General features: G+C 49.4%; 1 protein-coding gene across 1 annotated transcript in view; it reads right to left on the bottom strand.

Moving 5' to 3' along the window:
* ADAP1 (ArfGAP with dual PH domains 1) overlaps window positions 1-19,066 on the bottom strand; it is a 47,926-nt gene extending 28,860 nt beyond the window's left edge. Inside the window, exons 1-3 of the mRNA XM_005487373.4 lie at window positions 18,692-19,066; window positions 9,348-9,478; window positions 7,710-7,801 (exon numbers count right to left, since the gene is read on the bottom strand). Coding sequence (XP_005487430.1) covers window positions 7,710-7,801; window positions 9,348-9,478; window positions 18,692-18,776 — 308 coding nt within the window. The 5' untranslated portion in view covers window positions 18,777-19,066. The remainder of the gene's footprint in view (window positions 1-7,709; window positions 7,802-9,347; window positions 9,479-18,691) is intronic.
* Between the last annotated feature and the right edge of the window lie 6,982 nt (window positions 19,067-26,048).

The raw sequence follows: 26,048 nt of genomic DNA, 5'->3' as shown, positions 1-26,048 counted from the left end.
CCCCAAAGATTACAATTTTTTTTTTGCTATTTTATTTCAGCAGGAGTGTTTGAACCAATGAAGTAACTTTGATCTGGAATATGCTGGAAGTTGCTTCAAACCATTTTTAACTGAACTTATTTCTTAATTGCCCTAGAACCCTAAATAGCCCAGATCACACTCAGAAATAAAGGCATGTGTTATCCCAGCTTCACAGCAGACATTTTGGAGCTGCCTACACTGAAGACAGCAAAAGATCCCCCAGCACTGAGTGTGTTGTGTAAAACCATCACATTTCAACACATCAACTTCTCTGCCAATGAAAACGATTCATATGCTTAATCACCTTTTCTTTTTTGCTGATTATGCAAACCAAATGGTGTCTTTTCAGCAGCCACATCCCAGAAATGCTCAAAGAACATAAACACACCAACATTGCTTATGAAAATTCATCTGCAGGTACGGCAAACACATTCAATAAATCTGCAAGACACCATCCAATGAGAACTGAGGCTGTGATTGGTTTCCTGGCAATAAAGGAGGAAATAATTGCATAGATTTTGTTCCCCCCATTGTGTCAGCTCCTCAGTTGGGGCACCAGGCTTCTCCCCAAGGTTTGGGGAGCACCACAGCTTCCCTGCCCCAAAATCAGCTGTGAGCTCCTGCTGTAATACAAACAAAAACTGGTTTTGTTTGTACCAAATCTGCCTCTGCCCTTCTGCTGCTGTTTCCATGGTTGATCTTTAGCTGTCACACATCTGCCAAGTTTGACTGTGAGCTCTGAACACCCATTTCTCATTTCATGCTGCCGTCCTGTGCTCTGCTCTGGGTGCATCCCATCCTCAGGAGGTTCAGGGGCATTTGGTACAATCACAGAAAGCTTGGAAGGGACTTTAAAACCATATAATTCCAACTCCTCTGCTATGGGGTTGCTCAAACCCCATCCAGCACCCAAGGGTCCAGCAGGATGCCTTTTCTGGATCTGACATCCACAAACATCCACCCAAATGCCCAAATCAGCGGAGCTACCAAAACTTAATCATAAAACAAACACAAATACTTGAATTGACTATTCTTCTTGCAATTTTTCCCTGGCCAGCTGCTGTGGACAGCTTGTTACCACTGAAGCCAAACTTGGACCTTTTCAGCAAGATGATGAGGGATGGAATGGGGAGGAAGAAAATTCACACCACCCTCAGCTCCAGCTGACGTCAGTGGCTTCAGCAGGAGCTGCAGCTGCTCTGAGCTCTGGAATTGTGAGAGTTCAGCCTTCCAGCATGGGGCTTTAAACACAGTAAAAATTGAGAATTCATGGGCAGCAGTGGGAAACACTCCTGCTGCAGGATGCAGGCTGTGCAGGGCTCATTCCTGGGGATGCACACTCCTGCTGCAGGATGCAGGCTGTGCAGCAGACATCCTGCAGGGCTCATCCCTGAAGGAAAACACTCCTGCTGCAGGGTGCAGGCTGTGCAGAGCTCATCCCAGCAGTAAAATACTCCTGCTGCAGGGTGCAGGCTGTGCAGGGCTCATCCCTGGGGATGCACACTCCTGCTGCAGGATGCAGCTGTGCAGGAGACACCCACCCTGCAGGGCTCATCCCTGGGGGAGCAGCACTTCCCTGTCTGCCCAGAGCTCTGCTCACAGCATTGCTGCAGTGGCCCCAGAGCTCTTGTGCAAGAGGGCACCCCCGGGGCAGCCAGCAGGCACCACACCCCAAGGGGAGCCCTGAGAAGCTGCAAAATGTTCTCCCTCAACATCTGGCCCTGAGCAGGAGTGGCTGCAACTCCTTAATTTCCCAAAGCCCATGGGAATCCAGCTGTGCCACCTTCCCAGCAGCTTCCTGGCACTTCACGCACACTCTTCCCCTTCCCTTATCATCACAACCCCAGGCTCTTTCAGCAATAATTTCCCAAAAGCCAGAACACACCACAGAGCAGCCCACAGTTTGGACAACCCAGTGCAAGGCCACCAGCTGCAGCTTCTGCTCCAGGGGTTATTTACAGAAAGCAGAACAACTCCAGTAAAAGAAACCAAAACAAAAACCCAGCTAGGACAGTGAGGAGTTCACCATCTCCCTTCGCTGCAAGAGAGAAGCTGAGCAGGGATCTCACCACATTCACTCTCTTTTGGACTAGATGCAATCCTGCCATAAAAAGCTGCTGGTGCTAAAAGCCAGCTTCACCAGCACAGCTGTGACAAATTCACACAGGAGCAGCAATGTGCCCTGGGATCTGCAGGAGCTGAGAGCAATTGCAGGGCAGAAGATCCTCAAACCATGCACGGATTGCATGGAAACAGCCACCACTTTCAGGAGACTGCTGACCTCATCTTAATTTAAATATATCTTCAGAATATCCATTCTTCAGAATATATCTTCAGAATAGCTTCAGAAATATCTGTTTTAATTGAAATGCACTTTTCCAGGCATGAATATGTGTGTATGCAACCCAGGGCAGACACCATACACCCAACAGAGGAGCCTCTATCCAAATCCATCTTTAACTCCAAAAGGATTCTGTGACCAGAAATTACTGCAGTAACAGCCCCCTGGTATTTTACTGCATTTCTGGTGATGGGATCATGCAGCAAATCAGCAAATATATTATTTGTGTTTGTTAAAAAAAAATGTAAGTGCATCATTCCCAAACTGTGGAGATGCATCAGCTTTCAGGATCAACTCCAAAAGCTTTAACAGCCCACCTAAAGTCTGTCAGGCTGCTGGTTACAGGGAACTTGTCATTTTTTGGCAATTAGAACAGAAAATTCATTGTACTCATCAAAACCCCACCAACAAAACAAAACGCTAAGGAAATCCACAATTCAGAATAAGGGAAAATTCATCCCCCAGATGGGAAAGGACTGAGTTTGACTGAGGGGCAGCAGGTCCAGAGGCTGACAAAGCCCTGCCCACACCATTGCAGGCACTTGTTTGCTTTCCTGACCACCCACACAAGCACCAGGGCCCTGCCCAGGGGCAGCAAGGAAGGTTCCAGAAGAAGCCACTGCAGCAGTTTGATCTTGGTCCCACCTACTCAAAGCTCACAGCAAAAAGCAGCAGAGGAAAAGGTGCTGAAGCAGTTTAATATCAAACTGTGGCTGCATGGCTGCCGTGTGCTGTGTGGAGGAGGTGCTGGCCAGCCAGATTCAGTCTCTCCAGTTTATTTTTTCCCCAAGAGTGATTTTATCTCAGCTGGGCTGGCTGGTGCTCTCCAGAGCACACCCACAGATGCTGCACATCGAAGCTGTGGCTTTTCTGGAGACACATGACAGATAAAAAACCCCAGCCAGAGGTGAAAGTGGCCCAAAAGACCAAACACCCCTCACTACCCCTGCCCAACTGCATCCTTGTGAGGCACCATCAAGTCCAAGAAAGACAAAAGAAGTGAATGTCAAACAGAAACACCATTTCCAGAAGCCGCATTTGCAGCTTCTGGAATTTGTCAGAGGATTTTCCAGCAAAATCCAGCATGCTTTCCACAGGCAGCCTGGTGGATGCAGCCATGCCAGGTTTCTGTCAAACAACTGCTCTAATGAAATTTCAAGTCAGAATCCAAATTCTTTGCTCAGGCTGCAAGGAGAGCCACTGCAGCAGAGACTAAAAGCCTGTCTAGCTTCACACTCCTTTCCTATCTACAAAGTTCTTGCTGTGAGGACTTGCTTTAAAGAGCTTTGTGAAGGGATGAGACAGCTGGGGGCTCCTTCAGGCTCAGCTCATCCTGCAGAGCCTGAGCATTGATGTGCATCCCCTGCCAAGAGCAGCACCCCACAGCAAGGGGAGAGCACAAACACAGGGGTTTGGCTCTCAAGGCATAAAACCCCTGCATTGTGGGTTTGGAGAAATTAAAACTGATTCTGAGCATGCAAAATCACAACATTCTCTGTTAAAATGCTAACTGGTTCCTTTTTTGGTCGCATTGCTTTACATGCACTGTCCAGCACACCACAACACTATTTTTCAGAATGGTTCAACACCAATTAAAACCATGTAGGAAACAGGCTCTGTCAGTACCACCTTAACCTTGTAGCAATTTCCTTTGGAAATTAAAGGAATCAATATGAATTAACAGGTTTACAAGCTAACAGCAAAGAGAAAATGAACAAGGAGAGTAAATCCCATGGCTGGTCAGGATTGAAGGACTGGGCAGATCTCAGTATTTGGATGACTCGAAGAATTCCTGAGGCTGAGTGCCCAATTTGAGCCACCAAGGAGGCTCCACCATTGGGAATGAACTGATGAGCAGCCCCTCCCAGTGACAACACTGCAGCACCTCAAATTTTACACCCAGGACATCACCCAAGGCACTTCTGAAAGCTGGGAATGTAAAATCTGAAAACCCTAAATAAAAACACTAAAAAAAAAAAAAACTACCTAAAAACCTAGTTATTAATAAAATAACTAGGAGCCGGAGCAAATCTCAATTTTACCCCTGTGGACATTGTGAAATGAAGTTTTTATAGCTATAAAGTGTTTATTCTCTATGAAGCACTGGCAAAAGGAGGTGACAGAGGAAGGGGTGAGGAGTTTGCAGCCCAGGCTTGGCAGAGGAAGGGCCCTGCTGACCTTCCCACACCACACCAAGGTGATGGGCTTGGTAGCTCCTCCACCAAATGTACTAAACTTCAAATGATTAAAAAATAAAAAAAACCCCAGAGATCTCCCAGGCAATTTTCCCTCTGCACATCTCAATCAATACAAAAAGGCACTTGAGCAATAACTGTTGCTCTGTGGATGAGGGCATGGATGGTGTGTGCCTCTCTCTGATGTCTCACAACCAGCACAGCCCATCCACCTCACCCTGCCCCATTTCCTGTGCTCACAGGACACTGAACTGCTCTGCATGAGGAGCAGATGCAGCTCCCACTGATCCAAGCACAGAGGGGAGCACAGCAAAGCTCTGCAGCTCCTCAATGCCACAGGATGAGGCTCTGCATGCCCAAATCAAGCAACAGAAAACCATGGTAAGTATTGGGCAAGGACAGGGATGTACTTCCAGCTCTGCAAAATCCCAGTAAGAGGTTATCTCACTTTCTCCTATCAGTTTTCAGCCAATAAAACACTGAACAAAGCCTTTTTCCTTTGCCTTTACTCAAGAGTGAGTACCTGCTGCTGAGGGGTGACTCAATCTCAGCCATGTGCTTGCAATGTGTCTGCCCCACAAAAATCTGCTTCACAGCTCTCCATCTGCTGCTGTGGTGCAGCAAGCTGGGCCATGACCCCTTGTGACCATCCAGAGAGATGTTTTGTGGTTTAAATTCCACACCCAAAGCTCTTTGGGCCAACCTTGTGATGGTGTGGGAACATCCCAGAGTCTGTGACTCATCTCAGTGTCAGGGACTGCCCAGAGGAACAGGAGCTGCTCTGGTCACTGTCCCTGGGACATGGGTCAGTGCTGGCAGGCAGAGATGAGAGAAAGGAAAGGGAATTTTTTGTTTGTTTGGGGTGGGGGTTTTTTTGGTTTTTTTTTTTTTTTTTGTGAGGTAATTTTTCCTATGAACTTTCCCTGGGCAATTCCAGTGCACCCCTCCAACTTCTCAAACCTGTGCCAAGTGTCATGAAGAGCCAGGAAGCTACAATGGGGTTTTTGAAGGATACAGAAGCCAAATGCAGCAGGCAAACACCATGAATTCCCCAAAGTGCCAACCACAGCACTGCAGGCAAGAAGAAAAAGGACAAGCTGGCACTGCAGCACTTCTTCCCCCCAAACTTCACAATTCCTCATGCAGCCAAGGCAGAGGGATTCCAGAAACAGCATTATAAAATTAACAAGCTTCCAATGAACAAAGAGCTGCCCAGGCACTGCAGCTGCTGGAATGAGAGGCACCAAAAGCTCTCAGTGCTGCAGAACATGGTTGGAATCACTGACAGTGCTGGATGGAGGTGTCACCCATGGTGATGCTTCCCAGGGCTGCAGGCTGGGAACAGCTCATGCTCTTGCAGTGGCTGGACTGCAGCGAGGCGGGGAAAAGCTAAATTTACATCCCTGGAGAAAGCAGCACTCCCCTGCACTTGTTCAGCATGATCCTGAGAGGAACAGAGAGCCCTGAGCTACAGAAAGAGAAATACAACTGGGCACAGCATCCTTGAGACAGGTGTGCTGTGCCCACAGTGCTGGGCCTGCAGCAGTGTCAGGGGATTCTCTGTTCCTCTCAGAGGTCACATCCATCCCACTGCTGTCATGGCAGGGACCCAGCAGTGCTGGCCCAGAGAACCAGAGCACAGCTCCAGGCTGAGCACAGGAACCAGGCCATGCAGGCTGGGAATTGTCCCAGTAAGAAGCTGGGACCAGAAAAGGGTCAGAAATTGGTGTTCCAGCTGCTCCCGGGAAGACTGGCCTTGCCTCATCCTCCCAATGAATCAGTAAATAACCAAGAACAACAAATCCTTTCAATCCCCTGCTCTTCACAGGTTCCCAGCCCAGCATGATGCTGCTTCATCAGCCATGGACCCCAGAAGGGTCCCTGTGAGCTCAGAGAGCCCTGTTTGGGTCCCTGTGAGCTCACACAGCCCTGGCAGGGTCACAGGGAGCTCAGACAGCCCCATCAGGGTCCCTGTGAGCTCACAGAGCCCTGGCTGGAGCTGAGCCAGTGCCTGGCAGTGCTCCCCAGAGTGACACAGCTCTGCAGGATGGAGGGAGGGAACAGCAGAGCAGCAGGGCTGGGCTGCACTGCCCAAGCAGGGCACAGCACCAGGCACAGACCCTGCTGCCAGCCCTCAGCAGCAGCAATGGGGATGCTCCTGCTCTGCAGGCTGCTCCAGCAGCTCCTGCTGCCCCTCCCTGTGCAAGGAGGGCCAGGTGTGAATGATCAGGGATCCGCCCTGCTCCTCCTCCAGCACGAGATCTGCACCCCTCAGGCAGGGATGGGCCATGGAAAGAACCAGGACTGTGCTCCTGGGCAAGCTGGGCACCATCAGAGAGGAGCATCTGACTGCATTAACTGAGACTTGGGAGCAAACAAAATCAAAATCCCTCAGAATTGTATCTCCTACTAATCTTGCTTCTCCAACCCCAACATGACAAGCACACACAAGTCCCAAAATGGCACAGCCAAACTGCTGGGGCTCTGGAGCTCAGAACATTGCATAAATGGATGCTGTTTTCTTGTCAGGCCAGGCAGCTCCACTCACACAAAAATAACATAACATCTTGGTACACAGCAGGGTTGGACCCTAAAAGCCAAATTCAGTCCATCCCCTTTACCCTGGATGGCAGAGCACATTCTGCTGCTCAGCTCCTTGCTCCCAGCTCACCAGGGAGGTTATTTCACACAGCCTTTCAGCTGCCTCCAAGGAGGAGATTATTTCTCATCTAGGTGGAAAAACACCCAACTGAAACCCCCATCCAGTATTTCTGCATTACAAACAACCCAGCATCTCACCCAGCAGATCAGCAAGTTCTGCCTTGCTGCAGAAGCGGAGTTTGAAAAGGCAGAGGAAATCAATGGGTAGAAATTGGCATCCTTGCAGCTCTAGAAACTTGGAAGAGCCTGGGGAACAGACAAACTATTGACTCCCCTGCATCATCTCACTGTACTTATTAAATAGGATCCCACACCTAGCATAAACTCTACCATATGTGTGCAGAAGGAAAAACATTTTCAGGATTTTTATAAATAAAACCTCAATTGTGGCGAAAAAAAAAAATAAAATCTTATGCTAAAACTAAAGTATTGCAGAGGCTGCAGCTGCACAAACAAATAAATGTTGTTTACCAGCAGAGGTATTTACTTACTGGCAGTCAAGATACGTTGGTTTATAATAAAACGGTGGCATTTTAGATTCATATTTTGCTTTTGCTACATTGTTTCCATTCGAGGCCATAAACTGTAAAAAGAGAAAAAAACAGGAAGAATTAAGAAAATTTTAACAGTATTTTCTTACTTCTACAAAGCAATAAAATTATTGGGATGGGGGACCTGTTCTCTTACTGAGAGGTTCGCCCAGGACTGTGCACAGAAGGGCTGCTGCAAATAAATATTGGTTATTATTGCAAATAAATATTGGTTGTTATTGCAAATAAATATTGGTTGTTATTGCTAGGGGTCCTACAGATTAAAATGATGCTGAGGACATGTCCCAGCCCCACCTGCATGATCCCCACAGGAGCAGGAGGCAGCACACAGTGGCATTTTCCCCTCAGGCTTGGGAATCAGATGGATCCCAGGAATCCAAATGGGAATTAGGTAACCAAGGGGAAAAACTTCCCACTGGCTTTTAGTCTCCATGTGCTACAATTCCAGCAGGGTGATTGCCTCTGACAACACATCCTGAGCCTCAGATGGCATCACTTGTGCCAAAAGGATGAGTTTGTTTTTGCAAAGTCATTGCAGCTACCTCAGGAAGGAGTTTGAAGTGACAGACAAATAAATAAACAAACAAATAAATATATAAAAGTTCTATCTCCCTTGACAGCCCTCCTTTCCAATAAATAAATCTATAATGTTTTTATCTCCCCTGACAGCCCACCTTTTCTTCTGATACACAAATGGCTGGTTGAGAACTCAGCAAAGAAAACTACTTATTTCCTTATTCATACATTTTGTTTATTGAAATTCATTTTATAAGTGTAAAAACCCCATTCTTTTCCAGGCAGCCATGCTAAATACATTTTGTTTTGTGTCAAATGCCAAGCATACAAACACAACAAGCAGCAAAGCTTTTTTTTTTTTTATTACTGTCATGATTTTGAATTTCTCACATTTATATATTTAATCTATTCCCCAAAAAAATACCAGGGAAGGAAAAGCCCATGGAACACTAAGGCCTATTGTGATAAAACACACAATTCCATGAGGTGCAGCTTTCAGAAAAACCTCAACTCTACACGTAGAAGACAGAAATCAGTGACTGGTAGAGTCCTTCATGCCTTTGAAGACACCAGCAGTCAGAGCTGAAAGGTTTCCTGGGCGCCTTTAGCAGCACCACAGAAATCCAGGCCGGTGTGGGGCATAAATAGAGAGAATTTATACTGTGAGGGTTTGGTTTTGCAAGCTGTGAATTTAAGAGGAACAAAGCCAGAGACAGCTGAGCTGGGCAGGGGTGGTGGACTAGGCAGACAGGTCTAGTCTGTAAGAAACACCGAGAAGAAGAAAGGAACAAGAGAAGACAATTCATTGCAAGAAACAAGAGAAGCCAACTCATTAAAAATTAGTATATTTTATATGCCATTTCTCTGACATCTTTAAAGGGGTGAGGAAATCCTTCATGATACGGGTGTTGTACTTCAACCAGCACCAAACCTCACTCCCACATTCCCTACCTAGACCTGCTTTGTGACATCCCGTTTCTTGTGGCATTTTTAGGAGGGGAAGAGCCCAAAGGCCTGGCAGGGACGCTGGCAGAGCCCTGGCAGGGCAGGGGCAGCACGTACCTCCACCTGGGCATCGTCCCACTCGTCCAGGCGCACCGACTTCACCTTGCTGACCTGCGGGATGCTGCGGTGGATGCCCGAGCAGCTCAGGCAGATGAAGATGCCCAGGCTGTGGGATGCCCAGTCTGGGTCTGCAAGCAAAAAGGAAAGAGGGAATTGCACTTTACTGAGTTTTTGGATTCAGGGCAGCAGGAGGGAGGCAGAGACAGGGCATGGCAGGGGGGTCAGGAGCTCAGGGCATGGCAGGGGTGTCAGGAGTCACCAGGTCTGATGTCCCCCAGTCTAAAGGCATCAGGTAAATAGACAAGGAAAATAAATGTTTCTATTGATAGGAATACAAATTAAACTAACGATTACCAGATTGCAATCCCCAATGCAGCTGTTATTCCCCAAACCCCAATGCACAGACAGCTGCATGTGCCCAAGACTTCCATAGCTCACTCCATGCTCACATGAAGAGAAGAGGGGAATATCCTTCTCTCATGAGGAAATTCCATCTGAACACTGCATGGAACAGAAACCACATCAGCTCAGGGAAGCCGCTGTGCTGGTCCCTTTTTATTTATTTATTACATGTGCTCCACACTGAGATTTTCCTCCCACAGCAGCCCAGCCCTCCATGCCAGGAGGTTTCCAGCCCTTGCCTCACTGGATAAATGCCACCAGTGGTAGCTCTGTACTTTCTCTGAGCAAAACCACGCAGTGTTTACAGCCCCGGGCTGACATCTCACACAAAGCACTGTAAACAGAATCCCTTGCCTCCAAATTCCTCCCTGGAGCAGGGACACAGAGGGACAAGAGGAGGGCAGGGGCAGGGGCAGGGCACATCCAGCAGTGTCCCTGGCACTGCCTTGCCAATGCAGCCAATACAGGGATCTTTGTTTGAATCCAAGGCAAATGTCAGTGCCTGCAGCCTCAGCTGTGCCCCAGCAGCACGAGTTTCCCTGCAGGTCACCCAGGCAGGCACCAAATCCTCCATCCTGCCCAGAGCCACAGGGCTGGCAGCCCCTCAGCCACCCCATGGCACCAGGCTGAAGAGGGGTAAGGGCAGGTCTCTGACAGCCTCTCACCATCCTTTTATCCCCTGCTGAACCCTCACTGCCCATAGCACAGCAATTATTTATAAAAGGCAAGGGGATGTTCTTCCTCCTTATCCATATTTAATGCTCTGGTTGTGCCAGTGCAGGGAGCAGGCTAGCATGGGGCAGCTCAGCTCTGAGGGGGAAACAAGGGCTGCCACCAGCCCTGCCCTGCCTCAGGGACGGCCACAGCTCTGCCCTGCCTGCAGGGACAGCCACCAGCCCTGCCTGCAGGGACAGCCACCAGGGACAGCCACCAGGGACAGCCACCAGGGACAGCCACCAGGGACAACCTGCAGGGACAGCCACAGCTCTGCCCTGCCTCAGGGACAGCCACCAGGGACAGCCACCAGGGCCCCCAGCACACCCTGGGAAAGAACAGTTCAGTCCCCCAGAGCTGGCTCTGCTCAGATGCAAACCCCAGTGCAGAATGAGGATTCTCATCAGACACAGCTGGGTGCCCACATGGGAGAGGGGAGCAAATTCCCAGGCTGGCACAAGTCAGACACAAATATGGGTTTTTTTCTTTTTCACAGGGTCTCCTATCATCACCAGAGATCCCAGTGATTACAACTCAAGCCTGGCAAGTACAAACCACTCAGGTTGATCTAAGGGCCTGGTGCTGCCCACCCTGCTGCTCCCACAGCTTCACACCCCATCCCACATCATGCCCCCACTCATTCCAACCCCAAGGATTGTGGCCAGTTATTGGGCTGGCAGCAAGAACCAAGAGTTTTTCATGCTCAGGCACTTTCTGCGCTCTAACTCATCATATTGTCCTCTCTCATCTCCAAACACATTTGTAATCAAAGCCTGGGGCCCTCCAAACTTCCTGCCACAAAAACACCCCAAGGTTCAGCACTGCTGAGGGTCCCAAGGGAAGCACCAGGCAGGAGGAGAGTTCAAAGACCTCACGTACCAACTTAGCCCCATCCAAAAAATTGCTGGGTAGTGAGAACCCCCAGCACAAACTGATCTGCCAGGGAAAGCCTCTCTGAAACATCACCCTTACCACAATTTGAGATTTCTCATAGCTCTTGTGTCGCAGACATCTTTTATGAAAAATCCTTTTTTTAGGATTTTTCCTCCTGAGAAGCTGAGAGGTCTCAGGAACAAAATGTAAACATTGATTATCTGCTGCTGTGGAATGCAACAGGTGCATCTGTGATTGGCCCATGTTGGATGTTTGTAATTAATGGCCAATCACAGCCCAGCTGGCTCAGACACACAGCCCGAGCCACAAACCTTTGTTATCATTCTTTGCTATTCTATTCTTAGCTAGCCTTCTGATGAAACCTTTTCTTCTATTCTTTTAGTATAGTTTTAATGCAATATATATCATACAATAATAAATCAAGCCTTCTGAAACATGGAGCCAGATCCTCATCTCCTCCCCAATCCAAGAACCCCTGTGAACACCATCACACTCTTGCTCTCCTGGCTGAGGACATCCAACAGAGAGCAAGGCAGCCCAAACCTTCCCAGGCTGCAGCTGGAAGCCAACAGGAATTTCTCAGCGTCCTCTGAACAGCCCAAAGGGCTGCAGAGCCCTGCCCTGTGACCTCCCCGTGGCCCAGCCCTGCCACAGAGGGTGGAGGATTCCCCAGCTCCTGGGGGCTCTGCCAAGGCTGCTTCCCCTTCTGCCCTGCTGCCTGCCCTTGTGACACCATTTCCAGAGAAAGCAGGGAAATCCAGCCTCACCCACGCGTCTGAGGGGCTGTGACACACCCAGGCAGGGCCAGCACTGCAGGGATGCTCCTGCAGAGCCTTTTTGGGGCTCTCAGGGGCTGCTCTGCTCCCCAAACACATCAGGGGCCCTCCCTCTGCTCTCCAGCACAAATTTGCAGCTCAGGGACAGGGACAACACCAGTGATCCCCAGCCTTGGCTTATCACAGACCCCAACGCTCCCAACGACAGCACCAGAGATGAGGTAACATCTTATCAAACATGAAAATAAATTTTCACACAAAACACTGAATTTTGGGGCAGCCAAAAAAACCCCACCATTAATTTAGTGAGCCACTGGCCCCAGGCTGCATGGAAGTGGAGCCCTCCACAGACAGGTGAAATCCCCCTTGCTGCTGGACACTTCAACAGCTGGAACACCTTCTCCATGCTGGACATTACTGAGAGCTCAGTGATTTTATTATTCTGTCTGGGCATGAGCCAAAAAAGTGCAATGAAATGGCAATATGTCATAATCTGGGCTTTTTGGGCATTGCTCAAAAAAGATTTTTTTTTCCTAAAGCCTCCAGAATTTTGAGCAAACAGCAGTGAAGCCTAATGAAAACCCTCCACATGCCCAAGTTCCACACAAATTACTTTATTCCATTATTTCAAGCCAAAAGGAGTAAAAATGAACGAGGAACAACGGGAACATTAAAGCAAATACTCTGCTGTAAGTGCAGAAATGCTCTGATCCTGAATGACCAACTCCAGCCCTAAAAGGCTTTCAGTGCCCAGTGTGGTAGAGATTCCTGGTAACTCATAAACAGATCATAATGCCTTTCAAAATTAAGACATGAGTCAGCTTCATTTTAAAAATAAAGAAACAAACAAAGCTAAACTAAGCTCAGGAGAAGGGCACTGGGCTGGTATTATCCCATCTCATTCATCTGAAAGCAAAGGCACAGCCAGAGATTAGAGAAGCACCCAAAACAAAACTAAACTATTCGTGTGCTTTAAATTCAGCTAAATTCAGAAATTAACTTGTCCACCCAGCCCTTTTTACCACCAGACGCCTCAGGAAAAACCAGCACAGTGAACCATGAACACTGCAGCTTGAACCCAGCATTCCTGAACTTAGGGAAGAAGAAAAAAATTAAGGATAGGCACAGAAAATATTATGGAAGAAAAAACAGCAAAAGACACAGGACAACTTATAGAAATCAAAGAGATTGGAAGCTGGATAGTAATGGATTTAAAAAAAAAATTAAAAAATCAGTGCTTCCTGTATCCAGAATATAAACATGGGGTTCCAGTTTGAAAATCCCTAGATGCCATCAACCCAAAATCCCATGAAGCAGAGCAGCAACAGGCTCAAGGTAGACAAGAGCAACAAACTCAGAGTCCCAAAATTTGGATGCTCCTGCTCCACCTTCTGCCTTAAACCACATTTTTCACTAGTTATAGCAGAATATGATGACCAAGGCAGACATCTGAGGCCAATGCACAGCAACACATCCCCAGCACACAAAGGATGCCCTGACCCTGCTGCATCCCTGCCACTGCAGCTGGTGGGAGCTGGTCCTTGCTTGGGATGCAGATCCAGTGGATCTTCCTGATCCCTCTCCTGTTTGAGGTGGCAAAGAGACCTCTCCAGAAAAACAAAGCATCTTTTACCCTGCACTGGAAATGGAACTCATTGATACAGAGCAGAACCACAGGGATTTTCGAGCAATCCACACAAGCACAAAGCCTTTCCTGCCTGCTGCTCATTTCCTCCCTGCCCACCCAGAGAACCTCGTGTTCAGCACCAGAGTTCTGGGTTATTTACCCTGGGGAAGGATCAGGAGGCTGACAAACAGACCCTGGTCATGCATGCTGAAAAATAACAATAAAAGAGTTAACACTGAAGTCAAACCACCTCCCACCAACTCTCCTCTCTAAGTAGGAAAATTTTTCAGTGAAGGCACTGAACTTGCCAAGGTCTTTTAATTCAGCTGGCAGGTCCCAGCAGCCCCCCCTCACTGTGTGCAGCCCACGACTGTGCTGCAGCCCAGGCACCAGGACTGGACAAAAAACACCATCACATTAAACCTCCTTTGTTGCAAAAAGCCCTTTTTTCCCCTGCAGAAAGTGGCATTGAGCTAAACACAACTGCTGGGGGATTTTTAATTTTCTTTTTTTTTCCTTCTTACCCTCTCTGCTTACAGCTGGGGAGGAGGGATGGCCGATTCTCAGGGACAAAAAAATAAAAAAACCAAAAAAAACCAAAACAAAACCAAACCAAACTCCAAAAAACTAAACAAAAAAAAAAAAAAAGGAAAAAAAGTGAAAAAAGGGGGAAGAAAAAGGAAAAAAAAGAAAAAAAAAAGGAAAAAATTCAGTTTTTAAGTGAGAGGACAATGGAGGTGCAGGAACAAGTTTCCACTTTGAGCTGGATGATGAAAATCCCGTTTCACACCATTGGAGCAGCAGAATCTGGAACAGCTTTCCAGTGGGAGGCAGTGGGGGCCAGGGAGGGAAGAGCTGCAGGCAGAGCCCGTCAGCCCCCCAGGGGATGGGCAGCACCCGGGGCTCTGCCACCTTCCCCACCTGGGCTTTCGGGAGCAGGACGGAGGGAGGAGAGGCTGAGATAAATCAGTGCCCTCCTCAATCCTCAGCAAATCAAGCAGCGCTCAGGCGTTTCCCTGTAATCACCGCCCTCATTGCTGACATCCAGCGAGTGGAAAAGCTTCACCTGCCGTAGGACTGAGGAGGAAAAGGTGTTTACAACCACCTCAGCCTTCCAGAGGCACTGTCACACCAGATCTGCTCGGCTCTGCAGGACCAAGCTCCAATTCCAGACTCCCCTCCATCTGCTCTTCCTCCATCCTTCACCCCCTCGGGGCCTCAGGCACGGAGGGCAGTGTCAGCCAGGATCCATGGCCCAGTAATCCATCCCAAATAAGAAAGATAAAATGATAACAAGCCACGTAAACTGCTGCTGGAGGGTTTAAGCTGCAGGATTGCTTTGATGGGATTTCCATTTCTGTCTTCAGAGCCTCTCTGTCCTCCTACAATGTAAAATAATTCTCACTCCATGGAAACACGAGCCTAAGTCATAGAAAAATAAAGAGAGAAATACTCAAGGTCTTGTCATGCCCTGAGATAACCATCCGTCTTATGATGTGAGGAAAGATTGCCTGAGACAAAGAATCATTTAGAAAAAGGAAAGGCTGAACTGCCACATTAGTCTTGAAGAAAAAAAGATTATTCTAATGCACAGAGAGCCATTAACACCACCAATTCAGTAACAGTGCTCAGTTTGCACTTAAGGCTGCATTTACCATGCTGTCTTCACTGAGAGAGCACAGCTTTAAACCCACAAAAAACACAACACCCAGGACACAGAAGTGTGTAACGACAGAGGACCCAAAGCCCCATTTAATGACTTTATTAGTGGCTCCTACCCCAGAATTCAGTCCCCAAGATGTAACCAAGGCAGCCTCATTATGCATTACAGATCGATGACATTTTCTGCAACTGAAGTATCTTTTATTCAAAACAGCCTTCCTTTGCAATTTAAGGTTTTATAAAAATGCAATTAATAAAAACCTTAAAAAAATTCCAAACACAAAAGACCTGCTGGTGAAAAATGTAATCTCTCAGTTATTTTACACCCTGATTTTCACTTTCTACTTTAGCATCCTTTCTGCATTCCCAGCTGCCATGGCCAGACTGTTCTCTCCACCTCAGACATCCTTCAAAATCTGTTTGAAACCCCTGGTTTCACACAGGAGATTTTTTATTTGCCAGATATACACCCAGATCTGACCTTCCTGAGCACCACCTTCAACCCCCATTTGCACCCAGGTGCAAGTGGGCACATCCTTGAAGGAATCACACCTTGAACAGGGCAGCCTTACAGGGCTTGGCCACTTCACCAACCCTCAGCCAGGACTGAGTGGCAAATTCTGGCAAAGCAGCAGGCTGTGCCCAGATGTCCCCAAGGAGATGGGCTGGTCCTGCAGGGATGGAGTTATTTACCCAGCCCAGGAGGAAATCCTGCCCTGATGCGCCATGTCTGTGCCTGGCTCTGCCTTTTGTGTGGTCACAGCTTAGCCCAGCCATGCCAGGCTGAGAGCACCAGGGCTTTGTGACAGGACACAGAACACCTGGGACAAGCTGTGGCTTCAGGGCTCTGGCTACTGAGCCTCTCCCAAATGCCAAAGCAGTAACAAAAGAAAATAACCCTCTTTGACAGCAGGGAAGGGAAAAAACAAACAAACTTTCACTGGCTGGCTGATTTCACGAACAAATATTTCCAAAAGAAAAAGAAAACCCAGCTGGCTTCCAAATACACAAATTAAAGTGACTAACAGAATTTTCTTTCCCCTGTTACATTTCCAACCCATCCTATTCTTTGTTAGGAGCATCCCTGAGCTAAATGGCTCCCTCTTATCATGGATCCTGTACTAACAGAGTATTCAGGGAAAGGCACTCACCCACCTGAGAAACAGCAATAACAAACCCTGATCCTGGGCATCCCCCAGCTGTACCAGATCAGCCCTGTGGTGATACTCACATGTGGGAAAGCACAGCTCTGCCCTGCTTCCCTCATTTCTGTTCATTCCACACCCTGCTTCTTCCTTCCTTCTCATTTCATTTTCCCTGCTTTGGTACCTTTCCAGTGTCAGCTGCCACCTTTATCTTTTTGTGCACCCCACTTCTCAGCAAAGACCATTCTTGCACCCCTTTCTGGATATTTATCCTGCCTCTGCTGCATTACCTCATCCCCAGAAGGAGCTGGCCTGCCACACCTGCCCAGCCTGAATAGCTGAATTCAGGCTGAATATTTCCTACACTACCTACAGACACAAGTTATTATCTCGTGTTAAGCAGCCCAGGGCATCTCAAGTTTCCTGTCCCTCCCAGGCAGAGGAGCACATTACAGCACCATGAATAGCTCTCCTCTGCCAAAGAACCTGAAGCAAAGCAGTCACTACAGAAATTGGGTTGATGAACAGGGAGGTGGCCCTAAGGAAGCAATGCCACGAGGGTTCAGAAGAGGCTGAGTGATGTTAATATAGCACATCTTGACTTACAAAACACACTGGCCCAAATTCTCCTCTCTGACTTTCACATTCACTAAGACATCTCTGTATGCAAATGTCACCAAAACCCAAGTACGGTTCTGTTGTTTTACAAACCGTTTTGGTGCCTTTAACAACAACCTCCTTACCCTGATATGAGCTATTTTATCGACCTACAGCTCCATCTCCACCCTGGTGATGCCGAGAAACTTCCCATTTTGCCTGGGGGCTTTATGTTCTACACCCACAGGGTGAAGGAGAATCACCCTGCTGATCTGAAAACGGCTCGGGTTTGCAAAGTTTTCTTAAGGAAGGAACAATTTAGGCAGACACCTCCTCGGGGAGCCCAGGCTGCGCTCAGCAAGGCTCCTCGGAGGTGGCTGGTACCGGCAGACAGCAGCCGATGGGTGGGAGCAGGCGGCGCTGCAAAGCCGCTCACGCTGTGCCCAAAGTTCTTTGTCCTTTCCAGCTGGGAACCGGAGGACACAACGCATCTGAAAGTGAACTGCAGTGTCCTGGGATGCAGATCAGGGATGTAAAACCGCTGGGAATGGTTTGAGGTGGATAGCGGTATGCAATAGATCTTGACATCCTAAAGAAATCAATAGCTGGGAAAATAGGGCTCAGCTGAAGTGTTGGGTTTTCCTTTAACCTACAGAATGACAGACGCTGGGAAGGACATCCTTTCTATACCCCTCCTCAGAGCCATCCTGCTCAAGCTAATATAAATTTAGGTTATTCTGTATGGTGATTATTTTCTTTTTAAAAACAGGAAAGTTACTTGCTCTGCAATTTTTCTAAGGTTGTTCTCAAAGACAGAACCCACCACCCCACGCAGACTCTGCTCAGCAACAGCACCACGGCCCGACCCTAAAAAATTCACCATCCAAAAGGCGAAGAAGACATTCCCAGCCCAGATTTTCTCCCCTCGGCACACGCAGACGTGTACAGCCATTGCACCCCGCTCCCTGCGCGGCGCAGGCACCCATCGATGGCAGCTGGGCAAAGGTTGCTGGGCAGGATGTCCGCAGCGCTGCCTCCGGTTGTCCCCGGGTGTTTGCTCGCTGCCAGGGCAGGAGCGGCAGAGGGGACACGGGGGACACGGTGCAGACAGGGCAGAGCCCGCACCGCCCGGTTCCCGGCCCCGGCAGCGCTGCATTCCGCGGGGACCCGCGGGGATGACATCAGCGCTCACGGCCGCCCGAGGAGCCGGGCTGGGCCGGGGGAACTGGGGAACCTCAGCGGGGCCGGTGCGCGGGGAGCGCAGCGCATCCCTCCAGCAGCCCCGGAGCATCCCCCGCGCTGCATCCCCCGCGTGGGGACGGGGTCGGGCACACCCTCGGCGGGGCTCCGGAGACGGCACAGCCCCGCGCCCCGTCGCTGCCGTGCCGAGCCGTGCGGTACCGCGCTGTGCGGTACCGTGCCATGCTATGCTGTGCTGTGCTGTGCCGTGCCGTACCGTACCGTGCGGTGCGGGCAGGTGCAGGTGCAGCCGCCGCCCGCGCCCCCCGCCTCCCCTGCCCTTACCCGGGGCGGCGCAGTCGGCGCACGCCGCGTTCCCCGGCCGCTGGAGCAGCTCCACCAGCGCCTTCCTGCTCCTCTCCTTCGCCATGGGGGCGGCTCGGCGGGGCTGCGCCGGCTCCGCCGCGCTACGGCAGCCTCATGGCGCGGGCGGGGGGCGCTGGCGAGGCGGGCGGCGCCCGGGCGGCTCCATCGGCCCCGCTCGCCCCGCGCACGCCGAGCGCGCCTCCGGCCGCCGGGACGCGCCGCGCCGGGGCGGTGCTGCCCTGCCCTGCCCTGCCCTGCCTGCCCGGCCCGGCCCCGGTGCTGCCCTGCCCGCCGCTGCCGGAGCCGCCCGGGGCCGCCGGTTCCGCTCGTAGCGGGCGCTGCCACCTCCCCGCGCCGCTCGCCCGCGACCTCCAGCGGCAGCGCCGCACCGGGGCGGCCCCGACCCCCGAGGGGTACCCGGCCTTCGGGGCATCCCGTCCCACCGGCACGCAGGGGTGCCTGTCCTGGTCTAACTCCTGCCCGCGGAGGGGATGCTGCCGCCGGTTGTTGTATTGCACTAATAACCGCTGGGAGCCGAGGGTCCTCACCTGTGCGAGGTGGCAGCGACGCCAGCTCTCCCTGGCCAGGGCGTTGCCACAGAGGCAGGTTCATGAGCAGCACGTTTGAGATACCCCTCTAACACCAGCAGATTTTGGCAGGTTCATGAGCAGCTCTTTTGGGATGCCCCTCTAACATCAGCAGCTTTTGGGGGTACTTGTGAAGTCTCATCAGTAGCTCCACACACTCCAAAACTCTCCTCCTTCCCTGCTGTCCTTGCACATCACTACCTGCTTCCATGCCTGTGTCTGGGCAGGAGTGTCCTTCAATGTCTTCCCACGTTTTTCACACCTCCATGGTGTCAGGGAAGTATCAGGGGGGAAAACACCCCTGTGCCACCATGGCTGTCCATCTCATGCCATCTATGGGGCAAGGCTCGTTGTTCTGCCAGCCAAAGACTAAACAGTCACTCAGGGGCAGGATGTGGGAGGCTTTTGGCCAAGGAAGGGCTCAGAGCTGTCTCCTTATCTAACCCCTGCTGAAACCTTCTCACGTATGGGTCACCTGTGATGCTGCAATGTCCTGTCTGTGGTTCACAAGTCTCTGCTTACAAAAAAAATCTTGGTTTTGCAAAGCAAGTCCTCATTTAAGTCATCCAACTCTGTTTCCTCCAAGAAAGCAGAGCCCTCTGCAAGCTCAGCCCGTGCCATTCATGCTGCCCATGAGATTCAGGGTGTGCACGAGCAGGAGGAGGCTGCCAGTCCTGGAAAACTTCCACAGCCAAATAAGCATCTTGATCCTGGGGAGAAAATAGCCCCTTAAATACAGACAGAGTCATGGCCTGGTACATTTACAATGCTCCCTTTGCCTGGAATAATTTTCCTAAATGACCTTTGCATCTGCGCTGCCAGAGAGGTGACTGCATCCAGGTTTATTTCTGTTTTAAACTGATGCTGGACTGTTCCTTGCTGACTCAACCCAGTGTCACACGTCGTGCTGGGCTTGCTGGATTTACACACACAGCTTGATAATGTCTGGAAACTCACTCCCATCCTAACCAAAAGCAAAATCCTCCTCACAGACCTTTTGTGGGGAAACTGAGCTGCTGCACCCAGAGCCTCACCTTCTTCAGCCTCTAACACTTACCTGGAGCACTGAGTTGTCACAGCCTCAGAGGGAAACCAGCTCAGCTGAGCACCTTAACCCTCCACACCTGTGCTGTGCTCAAACTTGACAGTGGAAATGCTACAGGATCAGAGCTTTACCTAAGCCCAAGTTAGGCCAGGTTTTCACTTTGGCTTTTGCAGAAGAAGCATTTGCTGAATGTTTCATGCAATAGCCAAGATGCTGCACATCATCACGGACTCACTGTGGGCCAGGGTTTGGAGCAGGGAGGGGTTTGGTTTGAAAGTCTCTGTTTAGCTTTCCATTAAGACTTATTGATTCTCTTAATTTTTTGTTCCCCTGGTTGCTAGGCAATTCCTGTCTCTCCTCCGAGTGCTGGAAGCCAGGGCTGCAGACAGAAATTTATATCTTGTAATAAAATCAAATAAAACAGAGCCTGCTGTCAATGATGAGAGGGGAGAGTTTCATAAAGGACAGGCAGAGCAGGGGAGCAGGGCCAGCAAGGGTCGATCAGCAGTATCCTCAGCATTTAAATCTCATCACAATTACTCCAGACTCCACATGGGGAAACAAACAGTGTGGGTGGAGGGAATGTGGAGATAAGTTGGAACTAAATCAGCCAGGAATGAAGATAAACTTTTGTTCAATGGGAATCAAAGACTTGAGCCGACCTCACACGTACAGGGGTGTCTCTGTGAATTTACTCCTGGTTTATCCAAGGCTGAGGTTGGGTATTGCCCCAGTGTGGGCTGGCACAGTGTTGATCCAGGCAGGCACTGAGGTTCTCCTGATGGACACTGGCTCCTGAGGAGTGTGATTCCTGGATAAAGCAGGGGCTGCATCTGAGTTTATTTCTCACATGGGATAAAGAGCAAAGGTTGCCCCTGCAGGGCTGGTGGAGGCTGATGGCATCACTGCTCAGGCTTGTCCATGGCAGGCTGTTCCCTCCTCTGAGCTCTGCCCCACACTTTTCCTGAGGGTTGCACCTTTCAGGGAATGCCTAAATGAATTTGCTCCTTATTGTAAAAGCAGGGTAACTTCGATGATGGAGAGAAATTATGCATTTCACTCTATTGATATTAGAAGGCTAATTAATTGCTTTATTGTACTATATTATTCTATATTATATTATGTTTAAATTGAAATTGTACAAGTACTTAATTTAACTTAACTGTACAGAATTTCATGACTGTCCACTGACAGTCCTGACGCACACATATGGATTCAATTGGTTAATGAATCAAAACACACTAGAATTTAATTACTTTTTTTTTTTTTAGGTAAATAATTTTTACAATGTATTCTACTTGTTGTAAAACACAGGAGCAGTAAGTGAGATAAGAATTGCTTTTTCTTTCTCTGTGGTTCAGAGAATGTGAATCTCAGAAATAATTTTGGGAAGTTGTGCTCTGCTTTTCTCTGTGAATAGAAATGTGGCCACAGCTCCTATTTCTTGCAAAATCTCTGACCAAACTCTCTGGAGAAGGGTTGTTGCTGTCAATACATCTCCCTCATTCAGATGCTTCCTGTCTCTCCACTGCTAAGTGACTTGGAGGTCTGGCAGAAATTCACATCCATATGCATGTAAGTAGTTCCATATTTATGTGTAAGATGTGTTTGTTTGTAAACACACACACTTTTAACTCTGCCTTTTCCAAGTCACAAGGTTGTTGCCTTAGAAACGGACGGCATTAATGCCTTCTCTGAGGTGCTAAGCGCAGTGGCAGCAAGGGCAGCCATGGAAATGCCAGATACTGAGGTCAGGCCAAAGAACACCCAGAAATTCCTAGAAACCTTTCCATCATCTCTGTGCTGACGCCCTGAAAATGCACAGACATAACCGTGCCTTCTCCTTGCCCTTCCACACTGTTCCTCTCACCCTTTTGTTAACCTGCCTTTTGTTAGCAGGAGCTGTTCACTCTGGGGTTAGTTAATTCCCCAGCCCTGAAATGGATAAATCAATGTCACCACCATGCAAGGGAGAGGGTGTTAAACACAAGCCTTGCTGTGACCCAGGAGCTCATTCCCAGCACAAGGTGGGGAGGCATTACAGATTCCTGCGTGAACAGCAAACCTGAACAGAAATATCAATAATTCATGCCACAGCAACTGCATTCCAGCAAAGCTCTGGAGGAGCAGGCACCAGGCAGGATTCCATGGGCTTCCTCAGCAGCACAGGGGAGGCAGCTCTGGCTGCTGGAGGTTTGTGTGAGCAAGCTGCAGCGCTGGCACCCACACCTAGGTTACACCAGCACCAGCTCATTTCCGTTGCAGTATTGGTTTCCTGTTCAAAAGAAAAAGAGAAAAAGGAAGAAACCAATCCTAGAGGTTTTTCTTTTAAAAAAGGAAAGAGTTTTCTGGGTTATCCAGTTAAATCAAGAGTGGGTATAGCTGGGAGGGAGGAATATCACAGAGCAGGGCAGTTTAAAAACTCTTGAACCAAAAATGCAATATTGATGCCAACTTTCTCTTATTTTGAGCAAATTGCTGTATGGAGCCTGTGAGATTTTTTGGAAAAGCACACCCGCAGCATCTGTGTGGTTAGGATGTGTGGATTGAGTTGAAGAGGATAATGCAGGAGAAAATGATGTGAGGGTGGAAAAAGAGCTGTGATGTCCTGTGTCTGCAGAGCTCTCTGCACCTGCAGCAGCCCTCAAAGAAGACAAAGTGTTGTGCAGCTCTGAAAGTGTCTCATGCAGAGTGATCTGCAGATCAGGGTTTCCTTCCATTTGCATAGCAGTTAATTCTATTGCAGTGTCACCAGTGTGAAAAAAGGGGAATCCTTTTCTCCCATGATTGAACAGTCATGCAGCTACCACCATGCAAACCAGACCACAGAGATCCTTTGTAGGGAAGCAGAACTGGGGACAGTGAGGACAAGGGGGGAGGTTCACACCAAAATCTCCTTTTTTAGATTTCTGCAACACCCCAGAGATGATTACTGCTCTCTCACAGCCATGCTGCCACAAAACTTCTCCAACCAGCAGCCTGTCATGTGCTCAGGACACTCTTTCAGTTTCTTTTCCTCCTGCCTCTGGCCAGCAATGGGCTGGTTTGGGGTCAGTACATGATTGCAGGGGTTGCTCAGACAGCGTGGCTGGGAGCCAGAATATGTCTGAGAGTGGGAGCCAGAATATGTCTGAGAGAGAGAGGGGGTAATTGATGGCTTGAGATGTTGGATATTTGTATGTCTGTTCCACGGCACCTGGGGAAATCTCAGTGTAAGAGAAACAGCTCTGCAACAGCCCTGCTGTTGCACCAAACCCATTTCCTATGATGTAAAATATGACATGGAGGGGGCAGCTGAGGGAATTGGCTCCATGGCAGCAGCTGGAGATATGCTGATTTCCATTGCCCAATGACAGGCTCTTTTCTGTGCACAGAGGAGATGAAATTAGTCCAAGGAAGTCAAGAGTTCACCTCTGTCTGTGGCAGATCACTGCTTTTAGCATTACTCCTGATTTATCCTCATTGAGAGACTGAGGCCTGTGGAATCTCTGTCTGGAGAAGCCAACCTGTGTGTGATGACACTCATACATCAGGGGCTCAGCTCCTCCAAAAGAAAGTCAAAGTGATTGTTCAGAGTGGGACATCATCAGTTCAGCCTGAGTCAGAGCCACAGCAGGACAGGCTCAGTGTGCAAACAGCAGGGCAGCACTTATTGTGGAGATTGCTTTGCTCTGTTCCAACAATTTAATCTCTTCCTGGCTCACATGGCTCATCCTTCCAGGAACAGCTTGGAGACATCCAAGCAGGGACTGAGCTGTGTGATGTCACCTTGCAGGGTGCAGGGTGGAGACTGAAGTGACCAAACCCACCTGCTGAGGCTGAAGGTGACATCCCATCCTCCCACCAGCTCTGGGACCAGGAGCTGCTCTGCCAGGACACAGAGCACAGGGGGTGATGGTGCTACAGGCAGGACCACAGGGCAGGGGGACAAGGCCAGCCCTTCACTTCTGGTCTGGAAGTCTCTGCAGCAGAGCCTGAGTTCCTCAGAAGAAAAAAGAAAAAACATTTTAAAAGGCCATAGAAGAAGTGAGAAAACAGAACAGTTATTGTCCCCAGTGGTCATTCTCGTGTCACAGACTGCTGCTGCAGCTCAGGCAGCTGAGAGCACATCCCCTTCTGTAGCACTGCTGAGCTGAGATTTGAATAAAGCTGCAGATGGAAACAAAACTGTGGTTTTTCTCTAGAAAGAGATTTAAAATGATGGCCTAAGAGAGCTGCCAAACAGCTGGAGATGGTAATTGAGCCTCCCCCCGATTAACTTTGTCCACACAAAGTTGAGGGCCATGTCCTACCATTCCTCTAGCTGCTGATGGGATTGTTTGGATGTCACTGTATGCCTCCTAAAAGCTCCCACAACGTTGAGATACAGAGCATGCTGCTCATTTATCTGTTTATTTCAGTATACTTTGCCAAAGAAAAATCAGCAAAGAATTAATTAACAGCAATTATTTCTAGCAACAACAGAGCAGCCCTGCTCCAAAAGCCATGAAAACATCATCATGAGACCCCTGTGGCCAAAAAGCCTTTCTAAACAGGTGCAAAACTAAACAGTTTTATAGCAGGGTATAAAAAGAGCCCAAGCCAGGCTGGGGAATGGCAGGAGAGCAGCCATTGAATGGCTGAGCTGGAGCAGTCACCCAGGTGACTTTTGTGAAGGAGCTTTAATAAACAAACCAGAGCAGAAGCACCAACCTGAGTGAAAGAGCCAGCAGGACCAGGTTATTGCTGCCACAGAGGGTTTACTGCACCCATCACCCTGTGCTGTCAGTGCTGCTGAGGTGATTTACTGTCCCAGGCAGTGCAGCCCATTAGAGCTGTGATCTAAAGCACAGCCAGCTCCAGTTTCAATGATAAACATCACCCCCCTGCCTATTACTTGCTAAAATAAGCTGAAATAAAGCCATCAATGCAGACATCTCTGTGCCCAAATGAGCCCTCCTAGCTGGCACCAGCACACCTGCAAGTCTCCTGCCATGCCTGCTAAAAGGATGGAGGTAGATGTTCCAGACTCGCTCTCATTTTTCACTTACCTGGTTCATTTTCAGCAGCCAGTGAGCTCAGCATCTCTGACCAGAACTTGCACCTCCTGCCAGCACAGCCCTGCAGTGACCCAGTTCTGTAACATCTCTGTGCTGCCCATGCCCAGCCTGAGCCTCTCCCCTCACACAAGGGGAGAGATGTTCCCCTCCAGATGAGTCCTGGTTGCTGGCAGTGCACAGTCCCTCTTTTCCACCAGACTCTGCAGCACAGTTTGGGGTTGGGGGAAACAAAACTAAACCCCACAGCCCAGCCACTGCAGCACCCCAGGGATGTCTGAGCACACAGAGTGGTCACTCCTCTGCTCTGCCACACAGATCCTGCTCTGGGATTAGACATGGACACCCTACACCTCCACCTCTGGATCAGACAGGAATTGGAAAGCACAGAGAAGATTTGTGCTGCCTTAGCAACCACTCTGAGCATGCACATGGACATGGGAGATGTGCCAAACAACAGCACAGCCCAGAGCCTGTGCTCTGTATGGGCTGGGTGAGGACAAGGCTAAAGACAACCTGCTTAACCCAGGGGTTTAATGCAGCACAACTGAACTGCCAGCCCCACACTAAAGAGCAAAAGCCAAGGGAGGCAACCTCAGTCCCCAGCAAGGAGCCAGCCTCATTACACCCCTGGGATTTCCTGCTTGGTCCTTGCTCATGGACCATGG

The sequence above is a fragment of the Zonotrichia albicollis genome, chromosome 16 (assembly GCF_047830755.1).
Source record: "Zonotrichia albicollis isolate bZonAlb1 chromosome 16, bZonAlb1.hap1, whole genome shotgun sequence".
Lineage (NCBI taxonomy): Eukaryota > Metazoa > Chordata > Aves > Passeriformes > Passerellidae > Zonotrichia > Zonotrichia albicollis.
The sequence above is the reverse complement of the archived record's forward strand: the minus strand, read 5'-3'. Positions and strand labels throughout refer to the sequence as shown.